The 23,370-nt window shown below is 40.9% G+C and overlaps 1 protein-coding gene across 2 annotated transcripts; it reads right to left on the bottom strand.

The window, feature by feature from the left end:
• Nucleotides 1–545: 545 nt before the first annotated feature.
• stx3b (syntaxin 3b) lies at nucleotides 546–22,543 on the bottom strand. 2 transcript variants are annotated; one of them, XM_058396976.1, is made up of 11 exons: nucleotides 22,124–22,543; nucleotides 15,226–15,300; nucleotides 15,028–15,127; nucleotides 11,609–11,683; nucleotides 11,104–11,174; nucleotides 10,870–10,978; nucleotides 9,722–9,795; nucleotides 8,477–8,611; nucleotides 6,130–6,240; nucleotides 3,929–4,028; nucleotides 546–1,531 (listed from the first exon to the last, which is right to left on the bottom strand). In XM_058396976.1, the coding sequence occupies exons 1-10, from the start codon at nucleotides 22,151–22,153 to the stop codon at nucleotides 3,942–3,944; spliced, it is 867 nt and encodes a 288-aa protein (XP_058252959.1). In that variant the 5' UTR covers nucleotides 22,154–22,543; the 3' UTR covers nucleotides 546–1,531; nucleotides 3,929–3,941. The 2 variants fall into 2 exon arrangements, with proteins under 2 accessions (XP_058252959.1, XP_058252960.1); XM_058396977.1 differs by lacking the exon at nucleotides 3,929–4,028 and having other exon boundaries at nucleotides 22,124–22,541.
• Between the last annotated feature and the right edge of the window lie 827 nt (nucleotides 22,544–23,370).

Raw genomic sequence — 23,370 nt, 5'->3', positions numbered from 1 at the left:
CAACTCACTCACTTACTCACTCAACTCGCTCACTCACTTACACACTCATTCATACACTCACTCACTCATATACTCACTCACTCATACACTCACTCACTCATACATATACTCACTCACTCACTCACTCACTCACTCATATACTCACTCACTCATACACTCACTCACTCATACATATACTCACTCACTCACTCACTCACTCATATACTCACTCACTCATACACTCACTCATATACTCACTCACTCATACACTCACTCACTCATACATATACTCACTCACTCATACACTCACTCACTCATACATATACTCACTCACTCACTCACTCACTCATATACTCACTCACTCATACACTCACTCATACACTCACTCACACACTCATACACTCACTTACTCACTCACTCACATGCTCACTCACTCATACACTCACTCGCTCGCTCACTCACACACTCACTCACTCATACACTCACTCACACACTCACTCACTCACACACTCATACACTCACTTACTCACTCACTCACATGCTCTCTCACTCACTCACTCACTGCCAGCAGTTACAAATATAAAATCATTTATTCCTCAAGTGACATTACATTATTTTTTAACAGGAGTGATTTATAAACACAACTTAATTGCACTTTTTCCTTCCTAGATATGCTTGTAAATTCCATGATAATAATAATAATAATAATAATAATAATAATAATAATAATAATAATAATTATCATGGAATTATTATTATCATCCAAATTCCAGTGAAATGAGACATTCATGACTGTGCAAATTTATACACATCATCACACAGGAACCTTGATCAAGACATGGGACCTTATGACAGAAATATCAGCTGAGAAAAGTGTTGCCAAAACTCTAGAAACGATCACTGAGTGTTTCATGAAAACAAATGTAAATCCCACTGAAATGATCCCAAGTCTGTAATTGCATTCGGCATGTGAGACCCAGGAAGTCATTTTTCCATGTTCCACAGAGGTATATGAAATGGCAAACATAACACATGAAGTGACATGACATGTGGAGAGGGTGAGTAAAGGCGTAAAAGTACTTCGCAATAATAAATGACCACTTTAGGATCCGTGGATGATTAGTCAAGTCTTTGGTGTAGAGCACAACTATTAAAAAATGTTAAGGCAAGAAAGTGGAGGTCTATTTCTCTGTACGGTCCATACTTCAACAAAATAGTCCTGTCCGTTTACACAAAACAAGTTTGCTTCATGATTGCCCCGAGCGGTCAAGGTGCTTTAAAACGAAAGCACGATTTCAAACAGCCCAGGTGAGGAATCGTCCTTCGTCCATCTGTTAGTGGAGGGCAGGAGGACAGATGTTTAACTTCTGCCTCACTTTCTCGAAGCAGGGAGGAGAGAGATGAAAGAGGGACCGGGAACGTCACAGATGGATAAATGACAAGAGTGGGAGGGGTCACAGAAGTGGGTGTGGTCTCAAAGTGTCTGTGTGAGGACGATGATAATGATGATGACCAAAACCACAGCAACGATCACACCCAAGATGATCATTTTCTACCAGAGAGAGAAGAACAAAGTAGAGTCAGATTTAACAACAATAATACATTAGGGAAAAAAAAACAACAAATAAAGCTTGGCACTGGCAACCCAAGTGAAGGAAAGGAAGACACTACTGCAGTGTGTGAACTAGGCTTGGGTAATTTTTGCATTTCTATCATAGAAATATTTTCTATTATTACTGTGCTGATATGAGGCAGGGGTGTCAAACACATCATTGGATTAAATCTGGCTCACAAAGCACCGATCTAGCATAACATTATGACCACTGACAGGAAAAGTGAATAACACTGATTATCTCATCATGGCACCTGTTAGTAGGTGGGATATATTACGCAGTAAGTCAACATTTTGTCCTCAAAGCGTAAGGATTTGAGCAAAAAAGGGCCAAATTGTGATGTCTAGACGACTGGATCAGAGCATCTCCAAAACTGCAGCTCTTGTGGGGTGTTCCCGGTCTGCAGTGGTCAGTATCTATCAAAAGTGGACCAAGAAAGGAACAGTGGTGAGCGTCCACGACAGGGTCATGGGTGGCCAAGGCTCATGGCTAGCGAAGGCTGGCCCGTGAACAACAGACGAGCTACTGTTGCTCAAATGGCTGAAGAAGTTAATGCTGGTTCTGATAGAAAGGTGTCAGAATACACAGTGCAGGACGGGTCAGGGCTGTTTTGGCAGCAAAAGGGGGACCAATACAATATTAGGCAGGTGGTCATAATGTTATGCCTGATCGGTGTATGTTTTAATTTAAAACCTCTTTTAGACGGTTGATAGATTAAAAAAAATGCGCTATGCTCTAGTTACTCCACTAGGGGGCAAAGCTGAGCAAATAACTCAGAGCCATAGAGTCAGCTAATGACATAACATTTTAAACTTTAAAAATAAATATGACATATAATCCAAATTATGGACGTTTCTTAATAAAGTCCATGAAATCCCAATCCCAAATCTATATAAGTTTTGGACTTAATGTGTAACAGAACAAGGGAGTGGCAATTTACAGGAAAGCCAAAATATTTTCCTGTTAATAAATTAGCTTTAGTCCATTTTTCATTCAGGATATAATTTTGAAAGCTGATAAGTCACGACGTTTTATTGGTCTATTAATCAGACTTTTTGGTCTCGACTGCTTTGATTGATGAGGCTTTGCCTCTAGTAGCTCAGTCCAAAACAGAGCAGGGTTTCATGTGAAAGCTTTCACATGGACCAGGAAGCACAGCGCAGCACTGAACCCGAGACGACCTGTAGGAGGTGGTGTGAGTTCGGCTGCACTGGAACTCCTGTGAACGTGAACGCAACTCGGTATGTAAATTAACCTGGGTGTGTTTTAGCCGATGACGACGTCGTTCTTTTCTGCATCACACGTATAGTACGCTGTGGGACAGGTAAGAGGTGAGCTGCCGTACTGCGCATAATAGCGACAAAATATTAATAAAAAAAAATATGTTGAGTCATGTCGTGTTCTCCATGCGCATTTGTTATGACCTAAGATGAACGAAACGGCTGTTTCCATACATCTAGCCATATTTTACTCCTTACATAAGCACTTAAGACTTACTTAACCACTACGTGTGTCTCAAAATATAAGAATACTGAAGGACAACCAGGAATTGTGATTAGTAATGAGGAAATACACCAATCAGGCATAACATTATGACCACTGACAGGTGAAGTGAATAACACTGATGATCTCCTCATCATGGCACCTGTTAGTGGGTAGGATATATTAGGCAGCAAGTGAACATTTTGTCCTCAAAGTTGATGTGTTAGAACCAGGAAAAATGGGCAAGCGTTAAGATTTGAGCGAGTTTGACGAAGGGACAAATTGTTATGGCTAGACGACTGGATCAGAGCACTGGCCCGTGTGATCCGATCCAACAGACGAGCTACTGTTGCTCAAATTGCTGAAGAAGTTAATGCTGGTTCTGATAGAAAGGTGTCAGAATACACAGTGCAGGACGGGTCAGGGCTGTTTTGCCAGCAAAAGTTGGGAACAACACAATATTAGACAGGTGGTCATAAAGTTATGCCTGATCGGTGTATATGACGCACTTGTTAGAAATGAGGTTGAAGTTTTAACAGTATTAAACACATATAATGTGTTATACACAAACACACACTTGATTAGCAGTAATGTATTAACTGATGGTGTGTGTGTGTGTGTGTGTGTGAGTGAATGAACAGTTACCCAAGCCTAGATTCAACCTAATTTCAGGAGTCGGGTAGAAACCTGGAAAACTAACACCATCACCTAAAACCTTACCCTCATCTAGTACACACCTTAACCCCCCCCCACACACACACAAACATACAATCTGCATGATATCCCACACCCCCACCACACCCTCATTTTTATCTCTCGCTCACAGACAGACACACACACACACACACACTCACCAGCTATAGTGACTTATTTCTTAAGTCCTACAGACAGCCCTATTATCAGGGCAATGATGCCCAGAAGCACCAATACAACACACACTATAATCACCACTTTCTGTAAAAACACACAAACACACAGTTGGCATTAGTTTCAGATCCTCTGATTTCCATAATAACATGTCTGTAGCTGACCACAAAAATACACATTACTGACACATTACTTTAGCCAAAGCGGCATGTGCAGAGTGTGTACAGAGCATGCGCACAGGTGACGCTGAGCCATAACAAAAAGAACAGTTTCACACAAACGTGCACAAAAAAATGCTGGAATTTGTAGTTGAAAAGAGAAACATGGAAAGAGAGGAAAGAAACGGAGCATATATAAAAAGACAATAAGTGTAGAGATTTCCATACAATTAATATATAATTATAATATAATAATAAATATATATTTATATATATTTCCTTCCCAGATGTTCCATAATAATAATAATAATAATAATAATAAAAAGAGGAATAAATAATAATAATAATTATTATTATTATATCAATTATAAAATTATTTATTTTATTTATTAACATATCCTAAGCAATTCTATCACCCCATAGTTAACAAAAAATATTAACACCTGTATTAATTAATGTTTTTATTTAACGCCACATTATGTTTAATTGATCACTGACTAAAATAATCTGTATAAATAATGAACTAAAATTAACTTTAAAACAGCAAATGTCACTAATTAGCATATTTTCCTCATAGCTGGTAGGAATATTTGCCATACTGACATATAACATATGCTGTATTACTGTAGAAGGTTAGAGAAATGTCTGTGCCAGAGCGAAATTCAATCTCAACTGGTGAAAAAGAGACGTGAAATTAACACAAATATTAACACAAAGCAATGGAGTGGCATGTTCAACATTTCATTTAAAAGAAAATGCATTGGAGTGCAATGAAGGCTTTGCTTTTCAGTGTGAATGGTTTTCTGAACCTCCTTCTTCTTTTTCTTCTTTGGGCTTTTCCCTTCAAGGGGTCGCCACAGCGAATCATCTCTCTCCACCTATTCCTATCTCAACTCTTGCACCCACTAGCTTCATATCCTCATTTATTACATCCATATACCTCCTCTTTGCCTCCTGCCTGGCCAACATTCTCCTACCAATATACTCACTCTCCCTCCTCTGGACATGTCCAAACAATCGATTAACAGATCGATTGAACATGTCAACGATTAACAGATCTTAATCTGGCCTCCCTAATTTCGTCCCCCAAACGTCCAACATGAGCCGTCCCTCTGATGTACTCGTTCCTAATCCTGTCCAACGGTGTCACTCCCAAAGAGAACCTCAAGTGTGCACTGTACGTCAAATCTCATCAGTGAGACTGCACTTCTCAGCATCTTCTCCAGTACATAAGGTGATTATTTTAATCATGCTGCGGTTTGAAATCTGATAATCACGCCCTCGTTGGAAACTAGGTGCAAAGTGTGCTGCGTCATTTTCTGCCTTGTGGTTTAATCTCACGCCAAGTCAATAAACATACAGAAAGAACTAAAAAGGCTGCATCCCAAACCACATCCTGCACCCTGAATGTAAAAGGGTGGGTTACATTTCGAAAATAAACCTGTACTGAGGGGGTCAGTGAACACGCCGTGACTACAAAGTGTTTAAGAACTGCCCGCTGTTCTCCAAAATAATGTTCGCCGTGAATAAATAACGTCTGATGCTTTTGTGTTGTTGATCTGTTGCAGGTTTTTGCAGGAAGGCGTGTTCCTCTTACTGAACTCATTGTGTTGATGACATTTCTATAGTAACAGGGTGGAGGAATGTATGCTTCATTTTAAAAAGAAGGCTTGGCTCCAGCGCAATATGACTAATGTGAATTATTCACCAAACACGCGTGTGGAGAAGGGATGAGGAGTTTAAAGGAACGGCCTGGGCAGAGGGGGCGGGGTCAGATATTTCTCGGCCACTCACGCGCCGCGCCTCCTGCTGAAATTTGGCAGCTTTTTTAGTGTCGGCTACTGCCCGCTCCACGAAGCCCACCGATTGGTCCATGTTGCTTTCAATCCTGTCAATTATTCCACCCTGACGGGTGACGAGCCCCAGAATGGAGGAGGGTAAAGAGATAGAGAGAGAGGAGAGGAGAAAGAGAGAGACAGCACGAGCAATCATCATCAGTTATTGTGTGATGAGGGTGTGTGTGTCCATACCTTCCGTGCTTTGCTCTGATACCTGACTGCTTTCTTTGTTTCAATCTTTGCTACTGCAACATGATCCACAGCTTTGGACACATTCGCCTCTATGTTATCGATAATGTCACCCTGAAATACAAACACACACACACAATCAGAGAGAAGTGCATACACACACACACACATTATGTATTTTTCTTTGTTATTAATACACAACGATCTCATTAGGGTTCTGCTAACTTGCAGGTTCTTTCCACTGCACAAAAAAATCAGAACATTTAGCACCACAAAGCACTGGATCAGTACAAAGATTTAAGTTGTAGGTTTTTCTGCTTGATGCTCAAAGTTTTAACAGGATCTAAAGGAATGAAAGACACTCCTTGTTGCTAAATGGCTCCACTTGCCATTTTAATAAAATAAGAATAAGACATGAAATGCAGTAAAAAAAATCTTGAAAATAACCAAAACAGAAAAATTAAATAAAATAAATAATAATAATAAAAAAATAAATAAAAATAAAAATAAAGAAAGAAAGAAAGAAAATACTCTGGTTCGTTGGTACTAATAATATTTAATTAAATATTAATTTATTTTAATTTATTTACAAATGACATTTAATACTTTGAACTGTGTATGTAAGTCTTGGGGGAATAAAACACTCCAGGCAATGCTGTTGAAGGAAAATAAAACATTTTTCCGGTGCTCAGAGAAACTCAGCTTCACTCCATATTTGCTGATGTCACGGTTTGTGCCTCGGTTCTCATGGTGATGAGCTCCATGTGCCATGGTGTTTGTCTTGGTTTCCACGGTCACTGATCTGTTCCTCGAGTGTGATCACCTGTCCTGAGCTTCATTCTGTTTAGTTTGTCTATTTGTACTCTGTTGTGCCAGTGTCTTGTGGTGAAGCCTTATTTGCTCAGGTTTCTTAATTCGCTTTACTGTTTAAAACTTTGAGCATGTTAGTTTTGCAAACACGCATACGCCTATGATATCTGTCTATCTCGGTCTCGATGCTTGTTATGATACCTGTGTGGCCTTAATAAAGATCACGTCAGGCTTGCACGCTAGCGTAGGCGTTGTTATGTGCTGTACTGATGATTCAGCTGCTTTACTGTCTTCATTATCGTTATCACAGTTACGTAAAATAAACAAAGTTCCCAAAGTTCCTCTGGGTCTTGATTAAGCCTTGGTTTTGAATGTGGGATGGAAAAAACATCGCCACGGTTTCATAAAGTCAACTATATTTAAGATACACCAATCGGCCATAACATTATGACCACTGACAGGAGAAGTGAATGACACTGGGCCAAATTGTGATGGCTAGACGACTGGATCGGAGCATGTCCAAAACTGCAGTTCTTGAGGGGTGTTCTCGGTCTGCAGTGGTCAGTATCTATCAAAAGTGGACCAAGGAAGGAACACTGGTGAATCGGCGACAGGGTCATGGGCGGCCAAGGCTCACTGATGTACGTGAGGAGCGAAGGCTGGCCCGTGTGATCCGATCCAACAGACGAGCTACTGTTGCTCAAATTGCTGAAGAAGTTAATGCTGGTTCTGATAGAAAGGTGTCACAATACACAGGGCAGGACGGGTCAGGGCTGTTTTGGTAGCAAAAGGGGGACCGACACAATATTAGGCAGGTGGTCATAATGTTATGCCTGATCGGTGTATATTCACTTGTTAAGAGGCTAATATATTTGTTGCACCTTCTTATACTGATTCTTAAATGTTCCCAAAGTTCCTCTAGGTCTTGTTTAAGCCTTGGTTTTGAATGTGTGATGAAAAAAAAACACTATTAGATACTTTCACATCTTTGACATTCACAAACAGGATGTAGAACATGTCAAAAATACAAACACTTACCTCAGATTTTTCCCCTCAGACAGCATTTAACAAGCAAAATAAAACTCAATCAGCACTAAATTATCTAGACATCTAGACATATATATATATATATCAAATGAATGTGATTCATGTAATTGAGTATTAACCTCTAATACTTACACATAAGGAATGAGAAGAATAGAAAATGATTAAAAAAAAAAAGGTCATGCGAAAGGGATCTGTTATGGAAAACTTGCGTTTAGAAAGCAGCTGAATTTCTGGACAGTGGATCAGGGTTAAATGAGCGAGTGACCGTGAGTGACCGTAATCACAACAAGGAGCCGGAAAGAAATGGAAGATTTGGGACAAAAAAAAAGGCAGGAAGTAGATAAAAATGCCTGAGAAGAGGAAAGAGAGGAAAAGACGAGGAGATAAAGACTAAAGAGAATAAAGACTTTCTGAGGCGGCTGAAGATAAGGAAGTGATCGTAACACGAGTAATGAGTGAGGACACAGAGGGAGTGATGGACGGAGGAATCTACCTGACTCTCTACGAGCATGGCGATGTCCACGAACATGTCGTGTAGTTCCTTTATGCTGCTCTCCAGCCGTACTATGTCTTTGTGACGAGACTCGATCTCGTTTAGTGCCTGCTTGGAGATTCCAGAATCTACAATCTACAACACACACACACACAGAGCAAACGTCAGGCTTAGTTTTAATCCAGAGAAATTCTGAGAAAAGAATATATCTTTGTAAATGGAAATATTTTTAAATATCTAATATTTCTCATCACATATTGCAAAATATGTGACGATCGAACAAAATCGACGCAGTCTCATAATCTCATAAATTCATTATATTCAAGATACACCAATCAGCCATAACATTATGACCACTGACAGGTGAAGTGAATAACACTGGGCCAAATTGTCATATCTAGATGAAATGCAGCTCTTGTGGGGTGTTCCCGGTCTGCAGTGGTCAGTATCTATCAAAAGTGGTCCAAGGAAGGAACAGTGGTGAACCGGCGACAGGGTCATGGGGCAGCCAAGGCTCACTGATGCACATTGGGATGCACGTGTGATCCGATCTAACAGACGAGCTACTGTTGCTCAAATTGTTGAATTGTTGCTGGTTCTGATAGAAAGGTGTCAGAATACACAGTGCATGATGGGTCAGGGCTGTTTCGGCAGCAAAAGGGGGACGAGCACAATATTAGGCAGGTGGTCATAATGTTATGCCTCATCGGTGTATATTCACTTGTTAAGAGGCTAATACATTTGTTTCACCTTTTTATACCGATTCTTAAATCTGTTTGCTCAGAATTTGTATCATTACAGCAACGGTGCATTTACTGGGACTTGTTTGCTGGACGTTGCACGTAATTTGCATGAGAGTCTCCAGTGTCAGTGCATAAATATTGTGATCAGTGATCACAAAGAGGCCCATAGACCTGAAGTCAATTCTTCAGTCAACAAAATGATATGAACACATAAAAAATGTTTTGTTAGAGCCAACATTTGGTGTCATTTATTACGCAACACCGTGCTCCCCATGCTTGGGTGATTTTCAGGATTTCTCTACACACTTGGTTTACTTTGTTTACCTTTTTCCATCATCATGTTTCCACCAATAAATAAAAGGCTTGTATTCAACCTTATCAGCCCTATAATGCTCTGATTTTCATTCAATATGTGAAAATGCTTTAAATACATGACTGCTAGAACTGGAAAAAAAACCCACACACACAGGATAACATTTACAGACAAAAACACACAGTTTACCCCAGCAGTGAAGACCGCTGCATTGCCCCCCTCCAACATTTCCTCCAGCTCCTCATCGGTAGTGACTTTACCAGCTAAAGATGAAAAGACGGGGACAGTGTTATGTTTTGACTCATAAATGATGCTTGCACTTTTATACTTATCATTTCTTACTAAATAACGACAAAAATGCTAAACAAATATGAACCGAATCGAAAAATGCTATAACGTCAACATTATAGGTTAGAGATTAGGTTAGAAAAAGAAGAGGGGGGTTAAAAAACCCCAGAGACTTGTCAGTTTGACACTTTACAACCACAGAGAGCGAGAGAGGAAGCAGTTTGAGGTCGTGTAGAAAGCAGACAGTTGCAAACACACTGAAAGAGAAAGCCCAACTCCGTTATCTCAATAATATTCCTCAGATTGAAATGATTTCTCTGCTAATGCACTTAAGTAATCCAGAGCCTATAATTTTACACACTCATAAAATGACTCTATGACTATACACAGCTCATAATGTTATTATTTAACATTATGTAACAGAGTACATCTTTGGTACATTATCACACACTGCAGTGTTTCAGATTTCACTGATATCTGTCCTCGAGTTGACGGATCTCATGTTAACCCCTGAATGGCAAACTGATCCGTGTGTACGCTGGCCACAAAGGACAGACAGAGAAGATATTCAAGCTGTTGGACGCAAGAAATTTCTGAAGAACAGGAGTAAAACGTTAGATGGAATAGACCATGTGGGAACGTGCCATCCTTTGTGCCTTTACAAAATGGCAGATAATATTGACTGACAGTCTGTGGAACCCCCGCCCCCTTTCTTCCACCTTACACTAGTAATGTTTTCGCCTGGGTTCATGGTACGTCGAGGTAATCTGCGACATATCTATGACATGGGCTTCACGGTTAAAAGGATATAACAATGTCACTGTAAAATTTAATTATAACTGCCACAGGGTATTGGTTGTAAAGATTTCACCAAAGTTGTGTTCATAAAACAAGGGATCTTACACATACGTGATTTTTCACCTCAGTGAACAGACAAACATGCATAAAAATTATAATAGGATTTGAATAGGCAAATAAAAGTCATCTCTAGCCGTGCATAGGGTTTGTAAGTGTGTGGAAGAGCGTGGAAGTGTGTGTGTGTCTCTCACTGATCTCTAACTGTCTCTGAATGCGTCCTTTGCTCTTGTCTCTGAAGTCCACCTGAGCTTCGTTGTATTTTGTCATCACGTCCACGAACTTCCGCGAGAGAACTGCATGCTGGGGGGGGGCAAAAATAAAAAAGACAAGCGATCATAGTTAGCTGTGTGTGTGTGTGTGTGTGTTTATTCATATATATTCATGAGTGTGTGTATATGTTGTTTTGCGAGAGGACTTTTGCTAACCTGTGATTTGCGTATTCTCATATCAGCTGACACTCTTTCCTCTTCACCTGTCTCAAGTTCCCTCTCAATGGCTGAGTGCAAACACACACACACACACACACAATTTATTCACATTTTGCTCCAAGCTGCTGTAGCAGTTCAGTTACAGCTGTCATGCTGATACTCTGGTCTGCTTTTCTGAATCTATATATTTACAGACCAGGTGATTTAATATATATTTATTACTGACGCTCATCATCTTTTTATCCTACAATATCCAGCAGCAGGCTCATATGCTCTCATTTGCCGTGGCGCTGGTCGAATCCTGGCCAGGGCGCTAACCCAGCCACTGAAGAGTTAACTCTTAGTGACGATCCCAAGCCAAGATAAAATGGGAGGGTTGCATCAAGAAGGGCATCCGGAGTGAAACCTGTGCCAAATTGAACCATGCGGCCCAAATGATCCACTGTCGCGACCCCAAACAAGGAGCAGCCGAAAGAACAACCACAACACAGCGCAGACTTACACTTCAGCTTGTTGCGTGCGTTATTGGCCATCTTCTTAATGTCATTGGTAAGAGTCTCCAGGTCATCTTGTGTTTCTGAAATAAAATTAAATAAAATGTAAAGAAAAGGTTATAAGGTAATCCATTACGTTTTGCTCAAGATTTCTCATGATTAGACCCGAGTTAAAGAGGTAACAGGCATCTGTGATTGGAGAAAACCTGATTCAAAAGCCAGTTGTTAATTTATTGAATTTATTTTGGGCAAATTATAACCAGACACTCGCAAGATATTCTCATACATGAACATATAAAGTGATGTAATATCCTCCACTAATACCACATGTAGACAACCAAATGCTGCAGAACGAGCAGAGCAGCGGCTAGGCGGGAAAAAAGCTTCCCTTTAATCTCTTTCATTATGTTCAAAACTAAGAGCAAAGACATTAAGTGCCATGGCAGGGTGTGCTGTTATGGGAAAACAATCAACAACAGGGTGGTGCCAAGCGCAATTAATTTGAAAGCTCTATGGATGAAGATGAAAATAATAGAAGGAGGATGCAATGTGAGCTAGCTAGAGAACTAGCTAAAGTGAGTCTTCGGCATCTATTACCACAGAATAAACTGTTGCGTAAAAGTAATATCACAATATTGCAATTGTGCGGTCTGACTGAATATCCTGATTAGCTGTGGCTACAGTTCATCATAGCGGAACTGATGTTTTGTATAAAAGCAGTCTGTGCCATATTTTGTGCGATACTGCTTACTTTACTACAGTAAAAATGTGATTGATTCATGAATCAATAATGAATCATTAATAAATGATTCATGAATCCTTCATAAATGATTCATGAATCACTCATAATGATTCGTTATTTCGATTGCTTGCCAGTTTATTTTTCCAAACACACACACACGCACACTAAGGTTATACACAATAAATCAAAGGAGCAGTGAAGCGAATATAGGAATGTAGGCCACTCGGAGAGCGGAGCTATCGGATTTCAAAGTTGACACGACTTTTCAGGAACTGACAGTAGCAAGAAACCGAAAAACTGAACTGATATCTGAAAACAGCCATCTGACTGGTGGCCTGAGGTTCTCACACTTACACGCTTTATTTTATTAGTGTCACTTGTCACTAGAATTACTCAGAGTTAAACTATTGTATTATTTATAGTTCGACTGACTGCATCGTCTAATGTGTGAGACCTGATCTCTACAGTGTTACGTAGGAGAGATGTTGTGTGTTCTCTGTGTGTTGATGGTGTTTTGAGTGTAAATACCGGCACGGCTGCACAAATCTAGTGTTAACAGTCTGTCGATTTGGTCGTGACCTTACAGGTTCCTTCAACAGTGAACAGAGGTGAGGTACAGTAAGCTGAAGGAGATATTAGAGTAGAATAGATGACCACGAGCTCCTTGTATCACCGAGTTTTCCTTGTATAAAACCTACAAAATAAACAGTGATCGCTATGATATTTTCGATTGAGTCAAGTATAAGACAATGCTCTTAAATGCAAATGAGTTTGGTAAAGAATGCACTTTAATACAGGCAACTGGTGGCGATGCTTTTACATGCACTCTGTAATCGGATAATGGGAAACTCCCACAAGTCACGTGAGACATTCAGCGCTTTTCTCCCTCTTTTCTTTTCTAGCAAAGCAACCAGTTCAATTACATTTTAGCAGCGAATTAGCTAAAAAAAGTTTAATGTTTGCTGGCCATGGTATGCTATTAGAGTGTGAGAGTTCCCCCCTCTATGTTTCTATACTTCTGTAAAGCTGCTTTAGGACAATGTCCATTGTTAATTTATTTATTTATTGAATTTGAGAAATATATATATATGTTTCTGTAGCTGTATGGGGGCAAAATGATGAATTTTGAAGTCAAATAAATAAATAAACACTAAAGAGTTACAGATATATTTTTAATTATATTTAATTATACTCAATTATATTTTTAAAAAGACTCAATATATTTTTTCTACGACACATTATTTCATACAAAAAAATATCCAGAACGTTTCTCTCTTTCACTAATTAATTCATTTTAATTATTTTAACCTTGCCCAAGGATATCATCCTGCAAACATGACACTGTGTAAAGAGCCACATAATGAACATGTTAGCAACGTAAACATGAGTAAAAGCGTGGTAGATAAGCGTGATTTCCTGATGTCGAGTTGCAGGAAAGATACACTGCGTGTTTAAATGGAGTTCATTCGGTTCATTCAAAACGGCTGTAATGCTCCTACGCTGCAGTAGGAATTACAACTTTAAATGTAATTTACGCTTTTAAGTTGAATTTAATGCTGATACTATATTATTGCAAAATGCCTTTATCTAACAAACACACACACACCATTCCAACCATCAATCCATCCATCTATCTATCACCTATCAATTCAGGGATGTGTTGGCTCAGTGGTCAAGGTGCTGGGTCACTGATTAGAAGGTCGGGGTTCAAGCCTCCAAACTGCCAAGCTGTCAACTTAACCCCACCTGCTCCAGGAGTGCCATAAGATAGCTTGACCCTGTGCTCTGACCCCAGCTGGGATGTGAAACTCAGAGGTGGTGGGAGCTCAGGTGGTTAAGGCATTGACTGTAAGATCAGGGTCCAAGCCCCAGCACCGCCAAGCTGCCACTGTTTGGCCTTTGAGCCTGCTCCAGGGGTGCTGCATCATGGCTGACCCTGTGCTCTGACCCCAACCTCCAAGGATGTGAATTTCACTGTGCAGTAATGTATATGTGACAAATAAACAACACAAATTAGACCGTACAACATGGTCACAATCAGCCTATAAGACATGTCTTTGGTTTAAGGGAGGTGACCGGAGTACCTGGAGGGAACCCCTGAAGCATGGGGAGAACTCCACACACACACACACACACACACAGAAATCTAACCCCGGAGGTACAAAAAACGTTTTAACTTTAACCACAAATATACAACTCATTACATTTCTACAGTTATGTAATTCTCCACTAGTCAAAAGTTAGTGTCTATAACTAGTACAGCGCTCAAACTGCTACACTAGTAAATGTTATTTTGGTATTTCATGTCCATTTGAACGTAATGCTGATGTGAGATAACACAAGATGCGATATATGTGTTTATAACAGTTTCCGGATCTAAAATCTGCTTTTATTCGATTTAAACTTATTGTATTATGAAGCTTACATATGTCACTTGAATAACTGCTCAGACCTGATGCATGTGTGAGAAACTTCTAATCTACTAATCTGCAAAACTGTAAAAAAGGTGGACTGAATGCTTCATTAAATCTATTTACAGTGAGAGACAAAAGAACCAGGAACAAGAGAAAATAAAAAGGAAGCAAATAATCAGAAAAGCAATTTAAATATTTGCAACTGAATTGAATCGACTCAGAAACTGCATTCTGGTTAACAGTTCCCAGTGTGTGTGTGTGTGCGTCTTACTCTGATCAGACGTCGGCGCAGACAGAATAATCGAATAAAGTTTCTTCACTTCTGCTACGTTTTCATCGATCTTATCGATGCTGTTTCGGATCTCTTCGATCTGAAACAGGGATAAAAGAATCAGACCAAAAGTAATGGAACAGACTCGGCGCACACGGGCCGACAGAAAAGGCTTGCCTAGGATGGTCGTGGCTTTACCTGGGTAAAAAAATCGTCCATGAACGCCGCATTATCCACAGCGATCTCGACGTCCTCGTCGTCATGGTCACAAGTCTGTGAAAAGTAAATAAAGGAGGTTTGGCCTGTGAGACATTTTCACACACCACAGACTCTAGAGTTTACACTGAGGGGAATGGAGAGAGGGGTTCGAGCTACGCAAATAATCACTCTTTACAACCACGATGCGCGGAAAAGCATCTCAGAACACACAACATCCTTAAACCTTGTTGTGAGGTGTAGTAACTGAGATGATTGTGATTCATTACATAAACTTCTCTAAGTAGCAGCTCCTTTCAGGTCGCCCTGCAAGTCTTTTCTCGAACCACGTCTTATCATTTGATTGAAACCTGTCCAAAACATGTATTGTTTGCCATTCAAGGGGAAATTTGAGGGACTAGCTCATTGGTTAAGACGTCAGACTACTAATCAAAAGGTTGAGAGTCTCAATCCCAGGACCACCGAACTGCCACTGCTGGGCCCTTGAGCAAGACCCTTAACCCGTAGTTGTATAAATGTAAATCGCTCTGGATTAAGGTCAAGTGCTGCTTTATAATGTTGATGTGTATATATATACACACACATCAGGCATAATATTATGACCACCTGCCTAATATTGTGTTGGTCCCCCTTTTGCTGCCAAAACAGCCCTGACCCATGACGCATGGACTCCACTAGATCCCTCAAGGTGTGCTGTGGTATTTGGCACCGAGATGTTAGCAGCAGTTGCTTTAAGTAAACTTAAAGGATGCTTACAGGTCTTAAAAGACTTACAGGACTTAAAGGATACTTTTGATAGATAATGACCACGGCAGACCAGGAACACCCCACAAGAGCTGCAGTTTTGAAGATGCTCTGATCCAGTGGTCTAGCCATCACAATTTGGCTCTTGTCAAACTCGCTCAAATCCTTACACTTGTCCATTTTTCCTGCTTCTACCACATCAAAATGTTCACTTGTTGCCTAATATATCCCACCCACTAACAGGTGCCATGATGAGGAGATCATCAGTGTTATTCACTTCACCTGTCACTGCTCATAATGTTATGCCTGATCGGTGTACATATAAATGTGTGTGTGGGTGTACTTTCTAGACCTCTTCGTTGTGTGTGCATGTACTTCCTTCTCTTTGTTTATTAAACAAATCTATAAGTGTCATTTGTATATGCAAGTTGCTCCATTACTCATCTTCATACATCCATTTCCTGTACAGGGAGACTATCTCAGAAGACTTGGGGTATAAGGTAGTGGTACGCGCCATCACAGGGCACAATCACACACACACCTATTCACACACTGGACAATTCAGAGATTAGCCTACGATGCATGTCTTTGGACAGGGGGAGGAAACCCTGGAGTCCCTGGAGGAAACCCATAAAGAACTACACTCAGTAGAATATGTCACACAAAAGGATGTCGGAACCTGACTGTCTTATACCGTAAATGAGACCTTGACTTTCTGCTGAACAAATACTTTGTCTCGAGGCCTTGCTCAGGGGCCCAGCAGAGGTGGCTTATCACTATCACACCTGCATTTACTCCCTCTAAATTGTAAATAATGGACATCTTTGCTATTTTCAACACGTTGTTTTTGCCTCACTGCTCCTGTCCCCAGGGGACACGATGCCTTGGTGGATTGCCTCACACCTCTAAGAGGGGTTCGATTCCCAGCTCCGCCCTGTGGTTGGATAGTTTGTATGCTTCCTCTGTGCTTTGAGGGTTTCCTCAGGGTTCTCTGGTTTCCTCCACCAGTCCACAGACATGCATTGTAGCTGACTGGCATCTCTAAATTGTCTGTAAAGGTGTGGGTGCAACCCTTTCCAGAGAGTCCTCTGTCTTGTGTCCCGAGTCCCCTGGGATAGACTCCAGGTTCCCCTTGAATCTCTGTAGTATAAGCAGTAAAGACAATCTATAGCTGGATGGATGAATGCACAAGTTGTTCTTGAGGACCAGCTCTAAAACATTTCCTGTATAAATTCCCAGCATCCTTTTTTTTTGCTTTTCCTGTCCTCTATCCCGTGTCAGAGGTTCACTTGGTCATACAGAGATCCAGGTTCAGCTCTTATCTAAGATGCAAGTACATGCACAGATTTGGGCTATTTTTGCCCGGGTGTCAGAAATATCTTGGAAGATTTGGTTCAAAAGAGCAGCATACTGAAGTGTGGGAACTCTGAAGGAACTTGTTTTTTATGACGCATGCTGCAAGTCACAAGGTGCTAAGCCCAAAGTCTAAGTAAAATGACACCCAGAATAATGTTTTTCTTGGCGTCATCACATTGGCGGTTCTTACAGCGCTACCGCACACAACTCACACAACTCCACACACACACACACACACACACACACACACAATCAAAAGATGACACATCTACACACTGGGAAAAAATGTGTTTTAAAAGAATAACAAAGACATTAACACTATACCCACAAAAGCATTAAAAAAGAAGATTATTTTATATTTATATAACTTCTTAACACTTTTCCTGATGAAGGCTAAACACTTCAGGTATAAGGTTATGGTGTCAATGTGTCACCGTTTCTATAGTAACAACACACAGGAACTTGTAAAGGGAATGTTAAATATATAAAGGCTAAGAATAAACAGATAAAAAAGACAGATGATTGCTGACACGGTGAAAATCTGTCTCAGTCAGTATGTTTAGTTCACAGGAAGGAATTCATGACGGATGACTTTGAGCGAGAGAGAGAGAGAGAGAAAGAGAAAGAGAGAAAGTGAGAAGAAAAAATAAAAAGAGAGAGAGAGAGAGAGAGAGAGAGAGAGAGAGAAAGTGAGAAGAAAAAATAAAATGAGAGAGAGAGAGAGAGAGAGAGAGAGAGAGAGAGACTCTTTACAGCTGCTGTAACATAAGTGATGACAGGCATTAACTTAACTTAATAACGCTAAATGCAAAAATAAATGATTGGCTCTCTCCCTCTCTCTGACTCTCTCTCTCTCTTTCTGTCTCTCTGTCTCTTTTTGTCTGTCTCTCTCTGTCCCACTCTTTCTCTCTCTCTCTGTCTCTCTCTCTTTCTGTCTGTCTCTCTCTGTTTCTGTCTCTCTCTCTCTTTCTGAATCTCATACCTATTATAATTCAGTTAAACAATTGCACTCTCACTGCACTGTTTTATCTCTGTCTCTGATTTAGAGCGGGCAGAATTCTAGATCTGATGATCGGTATGTAAAATAACTAACAGTAATTAACGTCTAGATAGAGAGGACAGATTGAACTCGTCAATGCTAGCAACTGGCCCTGAAATAAGTGGAATAATCCATGACTCTCATTAATTACATTCCCCACACATATTTGATGTAGGGCAGCGGTCCCCAACCCTTTTTGTACCATTGACCTGTTTGATACTGGACCATTTTACCCCGGCCCAGGGGGCGGGGGGGTTGAGGGGCTGACATTTGTTTTTGGGTCATTTTAGTGTGGGTTAGCTTAGGGACTGATGTATGGAAAAACCCACACCTGAGTCAAATGCGGGAGTGTGGAGTGGTTGGAAGTGGCAATTCTTCAAAATGAAACACATAAAATCTTAAGTTATATATAGAAAATTATAAGTTTATTGTTTCTTTGTGGCCCGGTACCGGTCCGTGGCCCGGTGGTTGGGGACCCCTGATGTAGGGTGTTATGACCACCTGCCTAATATTGTGTTGGTCTCCCTTTTGCTGCCAAAACAGCCCTGACCCGTCCTGCACTGTGTATTCTGACACCTTTCTATCCGAAACCAGCATTAACTTCTTCAGCAATTTGAGCAACAGTAGCTCGTCTGTTGGATCAAACCACACGGGCCAGCCTTCGCTCCCCACGTGCAGCAATGAGCCTTGGCCGCCCATGACCCTGTCGCCGGTTCACCACTGTTCCTTCCTTGGTCCACTTTTGATAGATACTGACCACTGCAGACCTGGAACACCCCACAAGAGCTGCAGTTTTAGAGATGCTCTGATCCAGTCGTCTAGCCATCAAGCTTAACTAACACACATTTGTACACAAGCTTTCTTTTTTAACATTGTTTAAATTAAAGGCAATTCTTCCTTTGACACTCACACATTCATCGTCAGCAGATTCCTCCTGTAATGAAACTCTGAGTTAAACTCTAGTCTGTCTTCATGCAGCGGCACTTTATACTGTCCAGCTTTCTCACAACCTCATCTGTACACTCAGCACAAATCCTGCCATGCTAAGACTGCGGTCAACAACACCTTCTGTGCCAGTAGACCGCTACGCTGATGAGTCGGGGGTTTCTCAGTGCATGTGCGTCGTTGTAGCAGCGTTGCATTCTGGGATGCTCGGTCCAGTAGAATGTAATGAGTGACTTTTTTTTTATACATTTAAGGTGATTTGGGGTGTAGCTTTCCTTTGATAATGACAACAGAGAGAAGCAACACAGGGACATGTGAAGAGTTATAAAGCTGAGAACACAATGTGCTTGTGTGAAGGTTAAAAAGACAGAGCAACACACACACACACACACACACAGCATGCGCTGCTGGAAAAGCTGAGACAGGGAGATAAGCTACATACGACTTCCTGAGGAGCGCCTCTGTGTGTGTGTGTGTGTGTGTGTGTGTGTGTGTGTGTAAGTGAGAGACGTGTCTGTTTAACACTAGCTCAGCACAAAACTCCACCACCTGGGTAACGAGACCCAGATCAAAGGTGTGTGTGTGCTGAGCGAATAAAAATGACAAGTGTATGGAGGAAAGCAGATACACCCACACACACATATACGAAAACACACAGCTGCTGGGTGTCCCACGGTTAACTCACAGAGCCTGCCAGAGGACTTGCGTGTGCGTGTGTGTGTCTGCGTGTGTGTGTGTTCATTCAAAATAAGCTTGTGCGCACACAACAGAAGACTAAAGCAGCCACACCAGCAAGTTAAACATTACAGAAGGACAGATCACTCAAACCGGAGGCCAACGTTAATACATCCAAGATTCTAATGAGACAAGACGACAACACACACTCCGCCCGGTTAGTCCTGTTAGCAGTGATCTTATCTCTCCCTGACTTCAGAGAGACCGGAGGCAAGATAAGTCAGGAGAGCTTATTTTTGTATCTCAGCTCTCAACAGTTGGCAAATATATCTAAATAAGTTTCTAAGGCTAGCATTAAAGTGCACAAATAAACACACACACACTTATCCTTCTCAGTATGCTTCTTTTTTATTCGTGGATTTGTGCCAGGCATTTTCCGGGAACACGGACACTCCGGAAAATATTTGACTGACAGAAACGTCGCCACAGCAACAAATCCTGCTTCAGTTTCTCTGGATTTCATTTTGTCACACTCTCTTCCTTTCACTGTGTGTGTGTTATAGGGTCTTCATTTCCTTCCTGCTGTCTGTCTTTCTGTTGTTCTGTCTGTCTCTCTGTTTATCTGTCGGTCATTCTGATGTCCGCTCTGTCATTTGGTCTGACATTCAGACTTTCTGTCTGTCGAATTTCTTCTTGTCTGTCCACCTGTTTGTCTGCCAGTCTGTGTGTGTGTGTGTGTGTGTTGTTCTCTCTTTCTGTCTGTCTGACACTGACCTGTCTCTCTGATTGTCTTTTGGTCTGTTGTTCTGTCTGTCTGTCACTCATTATTCCTTTTGGTCTGTCTTTCTGTATACCATTCTGTCTGACAGATCACCTGTCTGTCTCTTGGTTGTTCTGCCTGTCTCTCTGTTTGTCTGTCGGTCATTCTGATGTCTGCTCTGTCATTGGGTCAGACAGTCTGTCTGACACTGACCTGTCTTTTGTCTGTTGCTCAGAATTTCTTTTGGTCTGTCTTTCTGTATACCATTCTATAGCATCTGTCTGTCTGTCAGTTCATCAATTGGTCAGTCCATCTGTTTGTCTGTCAGTTCATCAGTTGGTCAGTCCATCTGTCTGTCTGTCGATTCATCAGTTGGTCAGTCCATCTGTCAGTTCATCAGTTGGTCAGTCTATCAGTCTGTGTGTCAGTTCATCAGTTGATCAGTCCACCTGTCTGTCTGTCAGTTCATCAGTTGATCAGTCCATCTGTCTGTCTGTCAGTTCATCAGTTGATCAGTCCATCTGTCTGTCTGTCAGTTTATCAGTTAGTCAGTCTATTTGTCTGTCAGTCAATTCATCAGTTGGTCAATCCATCTGTCTGTCTGTCTGTCAGTTCATCAGTTGGTCAGTCCATCAGTCTGTGTGTCAGTCTGTCTCTCAGGTGTCAGTGTGGCTGATTTTGTCTGTCTCTCTGTCTGTTAGCCCTTCCCTCTATGAGTCTTTCTACATCTTCTTTTCCTCCTATCTCTCTCTCTCTCTCTCTCTGTTTTTCTATGTATCTGTCTCTCTCTCTCTCTCTCTGTTTCTCTCTCTCTCTCTGTCCAGCAGATCACAGTTAAACTCTTACTAGTGCACTCATTTATTAGTGTTACACAAACATGACAAATCAGAAGTCCGCTCTGTCTCTCTTCCTCTCATGACCTCAACCCACTGAGTCAGCTGACCACATCATCCGCTCCCTTAATCAGACATCCAATAACATCACGACGTCTAATAATACATCTATTACAACCTTTATTACACTTTTTTTTCATAATATCTAACATTTGCCTCTGGGTACTTCTTCTTCATATTATATTAATTCACCTTTAGACATTACAATAACAATAAGAGCGTTTATGTAGTGTATTAAAGATATATATATATATATAATGACTTCTTCATCCTATAGAGTGCACTTTATATGCTATTTAGGATGCAGCCATTGACATTAAGGTCTTGTTTATAGGTTTATTTCTGTTTAAGGTGGGATATTACCCTGTTATGTTAAGTTTAAAAGCTTCGGGAGGAAAAATAGCAGCTTAAATGAAAAACATTTTTTCCCCGTAAAGAAATGAGGTTTAATCTCAACTCGGCACTCACCGCCTTCAGCTGCTCCAGTCTGTCCTTCATTGTTGTTTATTTTGCGATGTGAATGTCACGAATATGAAATAAAATAAGTCAGTAAATCGATAAATATAGCGGAAAGACTAAAAGCAGGCAGATCAGCAGCTGGGAAGTGAAAAGCCGAGGCCAAAAAAATAGAAAAAAGTTTTCCTCTAGTCTTCCTCAGGCTGCCGTCTTCCTCCTCCAAGTCCACTTTTTCCCCAAACGGTCCATAAAAATGGCTGCTCTGCTCCAAACCAGTAGTGTTTTTTCGTCTAAATCTATCCGCTCAGAGGATTAAAACAACAGTTGGTTACGCTTAATCTCTCTCTCTCTCTCTCTCTCTCTCTCTCGTTTTCTCTAATCACAAAACTCTATAAACCCTCTAACTCCGCGCATGCGCACTGGCGCACCTATGCAAACCGTTTGGTTAAAGGTGGACACGCCCTGTTTGTTGTAGCCTACCTGTGTGTGTGTGTGTGTGTGTGTGTGTGTGTGTGACGTTACTCGTTCTAACAGGTGACACACGTATGAAAATTTTGCTGACCTTTCTTTACGATCAACTTGCTCACTCTGTGTGTGTGTGTGTGTGTCTGTGTGTGAGCGAGAGAGAGAGAGCGAGAGAGAGAGAGAGAGAGAGAGTGTGTGTGTGGGAACTACTGAAATATAATTCCTCTTGCTCTCTTTCTTTTCCTCAAACAGTGAACAGAGTGTGTGTGTGTGTGTGTGTGTGTGAGAGAGAGAGAGAGAGAGAGAGAGAGAGAGAGAGTGTGTGTGTGGGAACTACTGAAATATAATTCCTCTTGCTCTCTTTCTTTTCCTCAAACAGTGAACAGAGTGTGTGTGTGTGTGTGTGTGTGTGTGTGTGTGTGTGTGTGAGAGAGAGAGAGAGATGTAATAAACATGGAGAAAACCTGTTCACACCTGACACACTGTTCAACACAAATAAATACGTCACTTTCATTTAACCATTTTACCAGAATTGTGGACTGGATAAACAAGATAATTATTTCTAATCATTACCAATTAGCTGACTTCTGTCACTGTAAACAAATTTCTTCGTCAGTCTTATTTACCTGTTTTACACTTACAATTATATACATAAGGTAAAAGACATTCTAAACATATGTAAAAATTCATCAGATCTGGCATAACATTATGAGCACTGAGAGGTGAAGAGAATAAGACTGATGATCTCCTCATCATGGCACCTGTTAGTGGGTGGGATATATTAGACAGCAAGT

Source organism: Hemibagrus wyckioides, linkage group LG08, assembly GCF_019097595.1.
Source record: "Hemibagrus wyckioides isolate EC202008001 linkage group LG08, SWU_Hwy_1.0, whole genome shotgun sequence".
Lineage (NCBI taxonomy): Eukaryota > Metazoa > Chordata > Actinopteri > Siluriformes > Bagridae > Hemibagrus > Hemibagrus wyckioides.
This window is presented reverse-complemented; position numbering and strand designations above follow the sequence as displayed.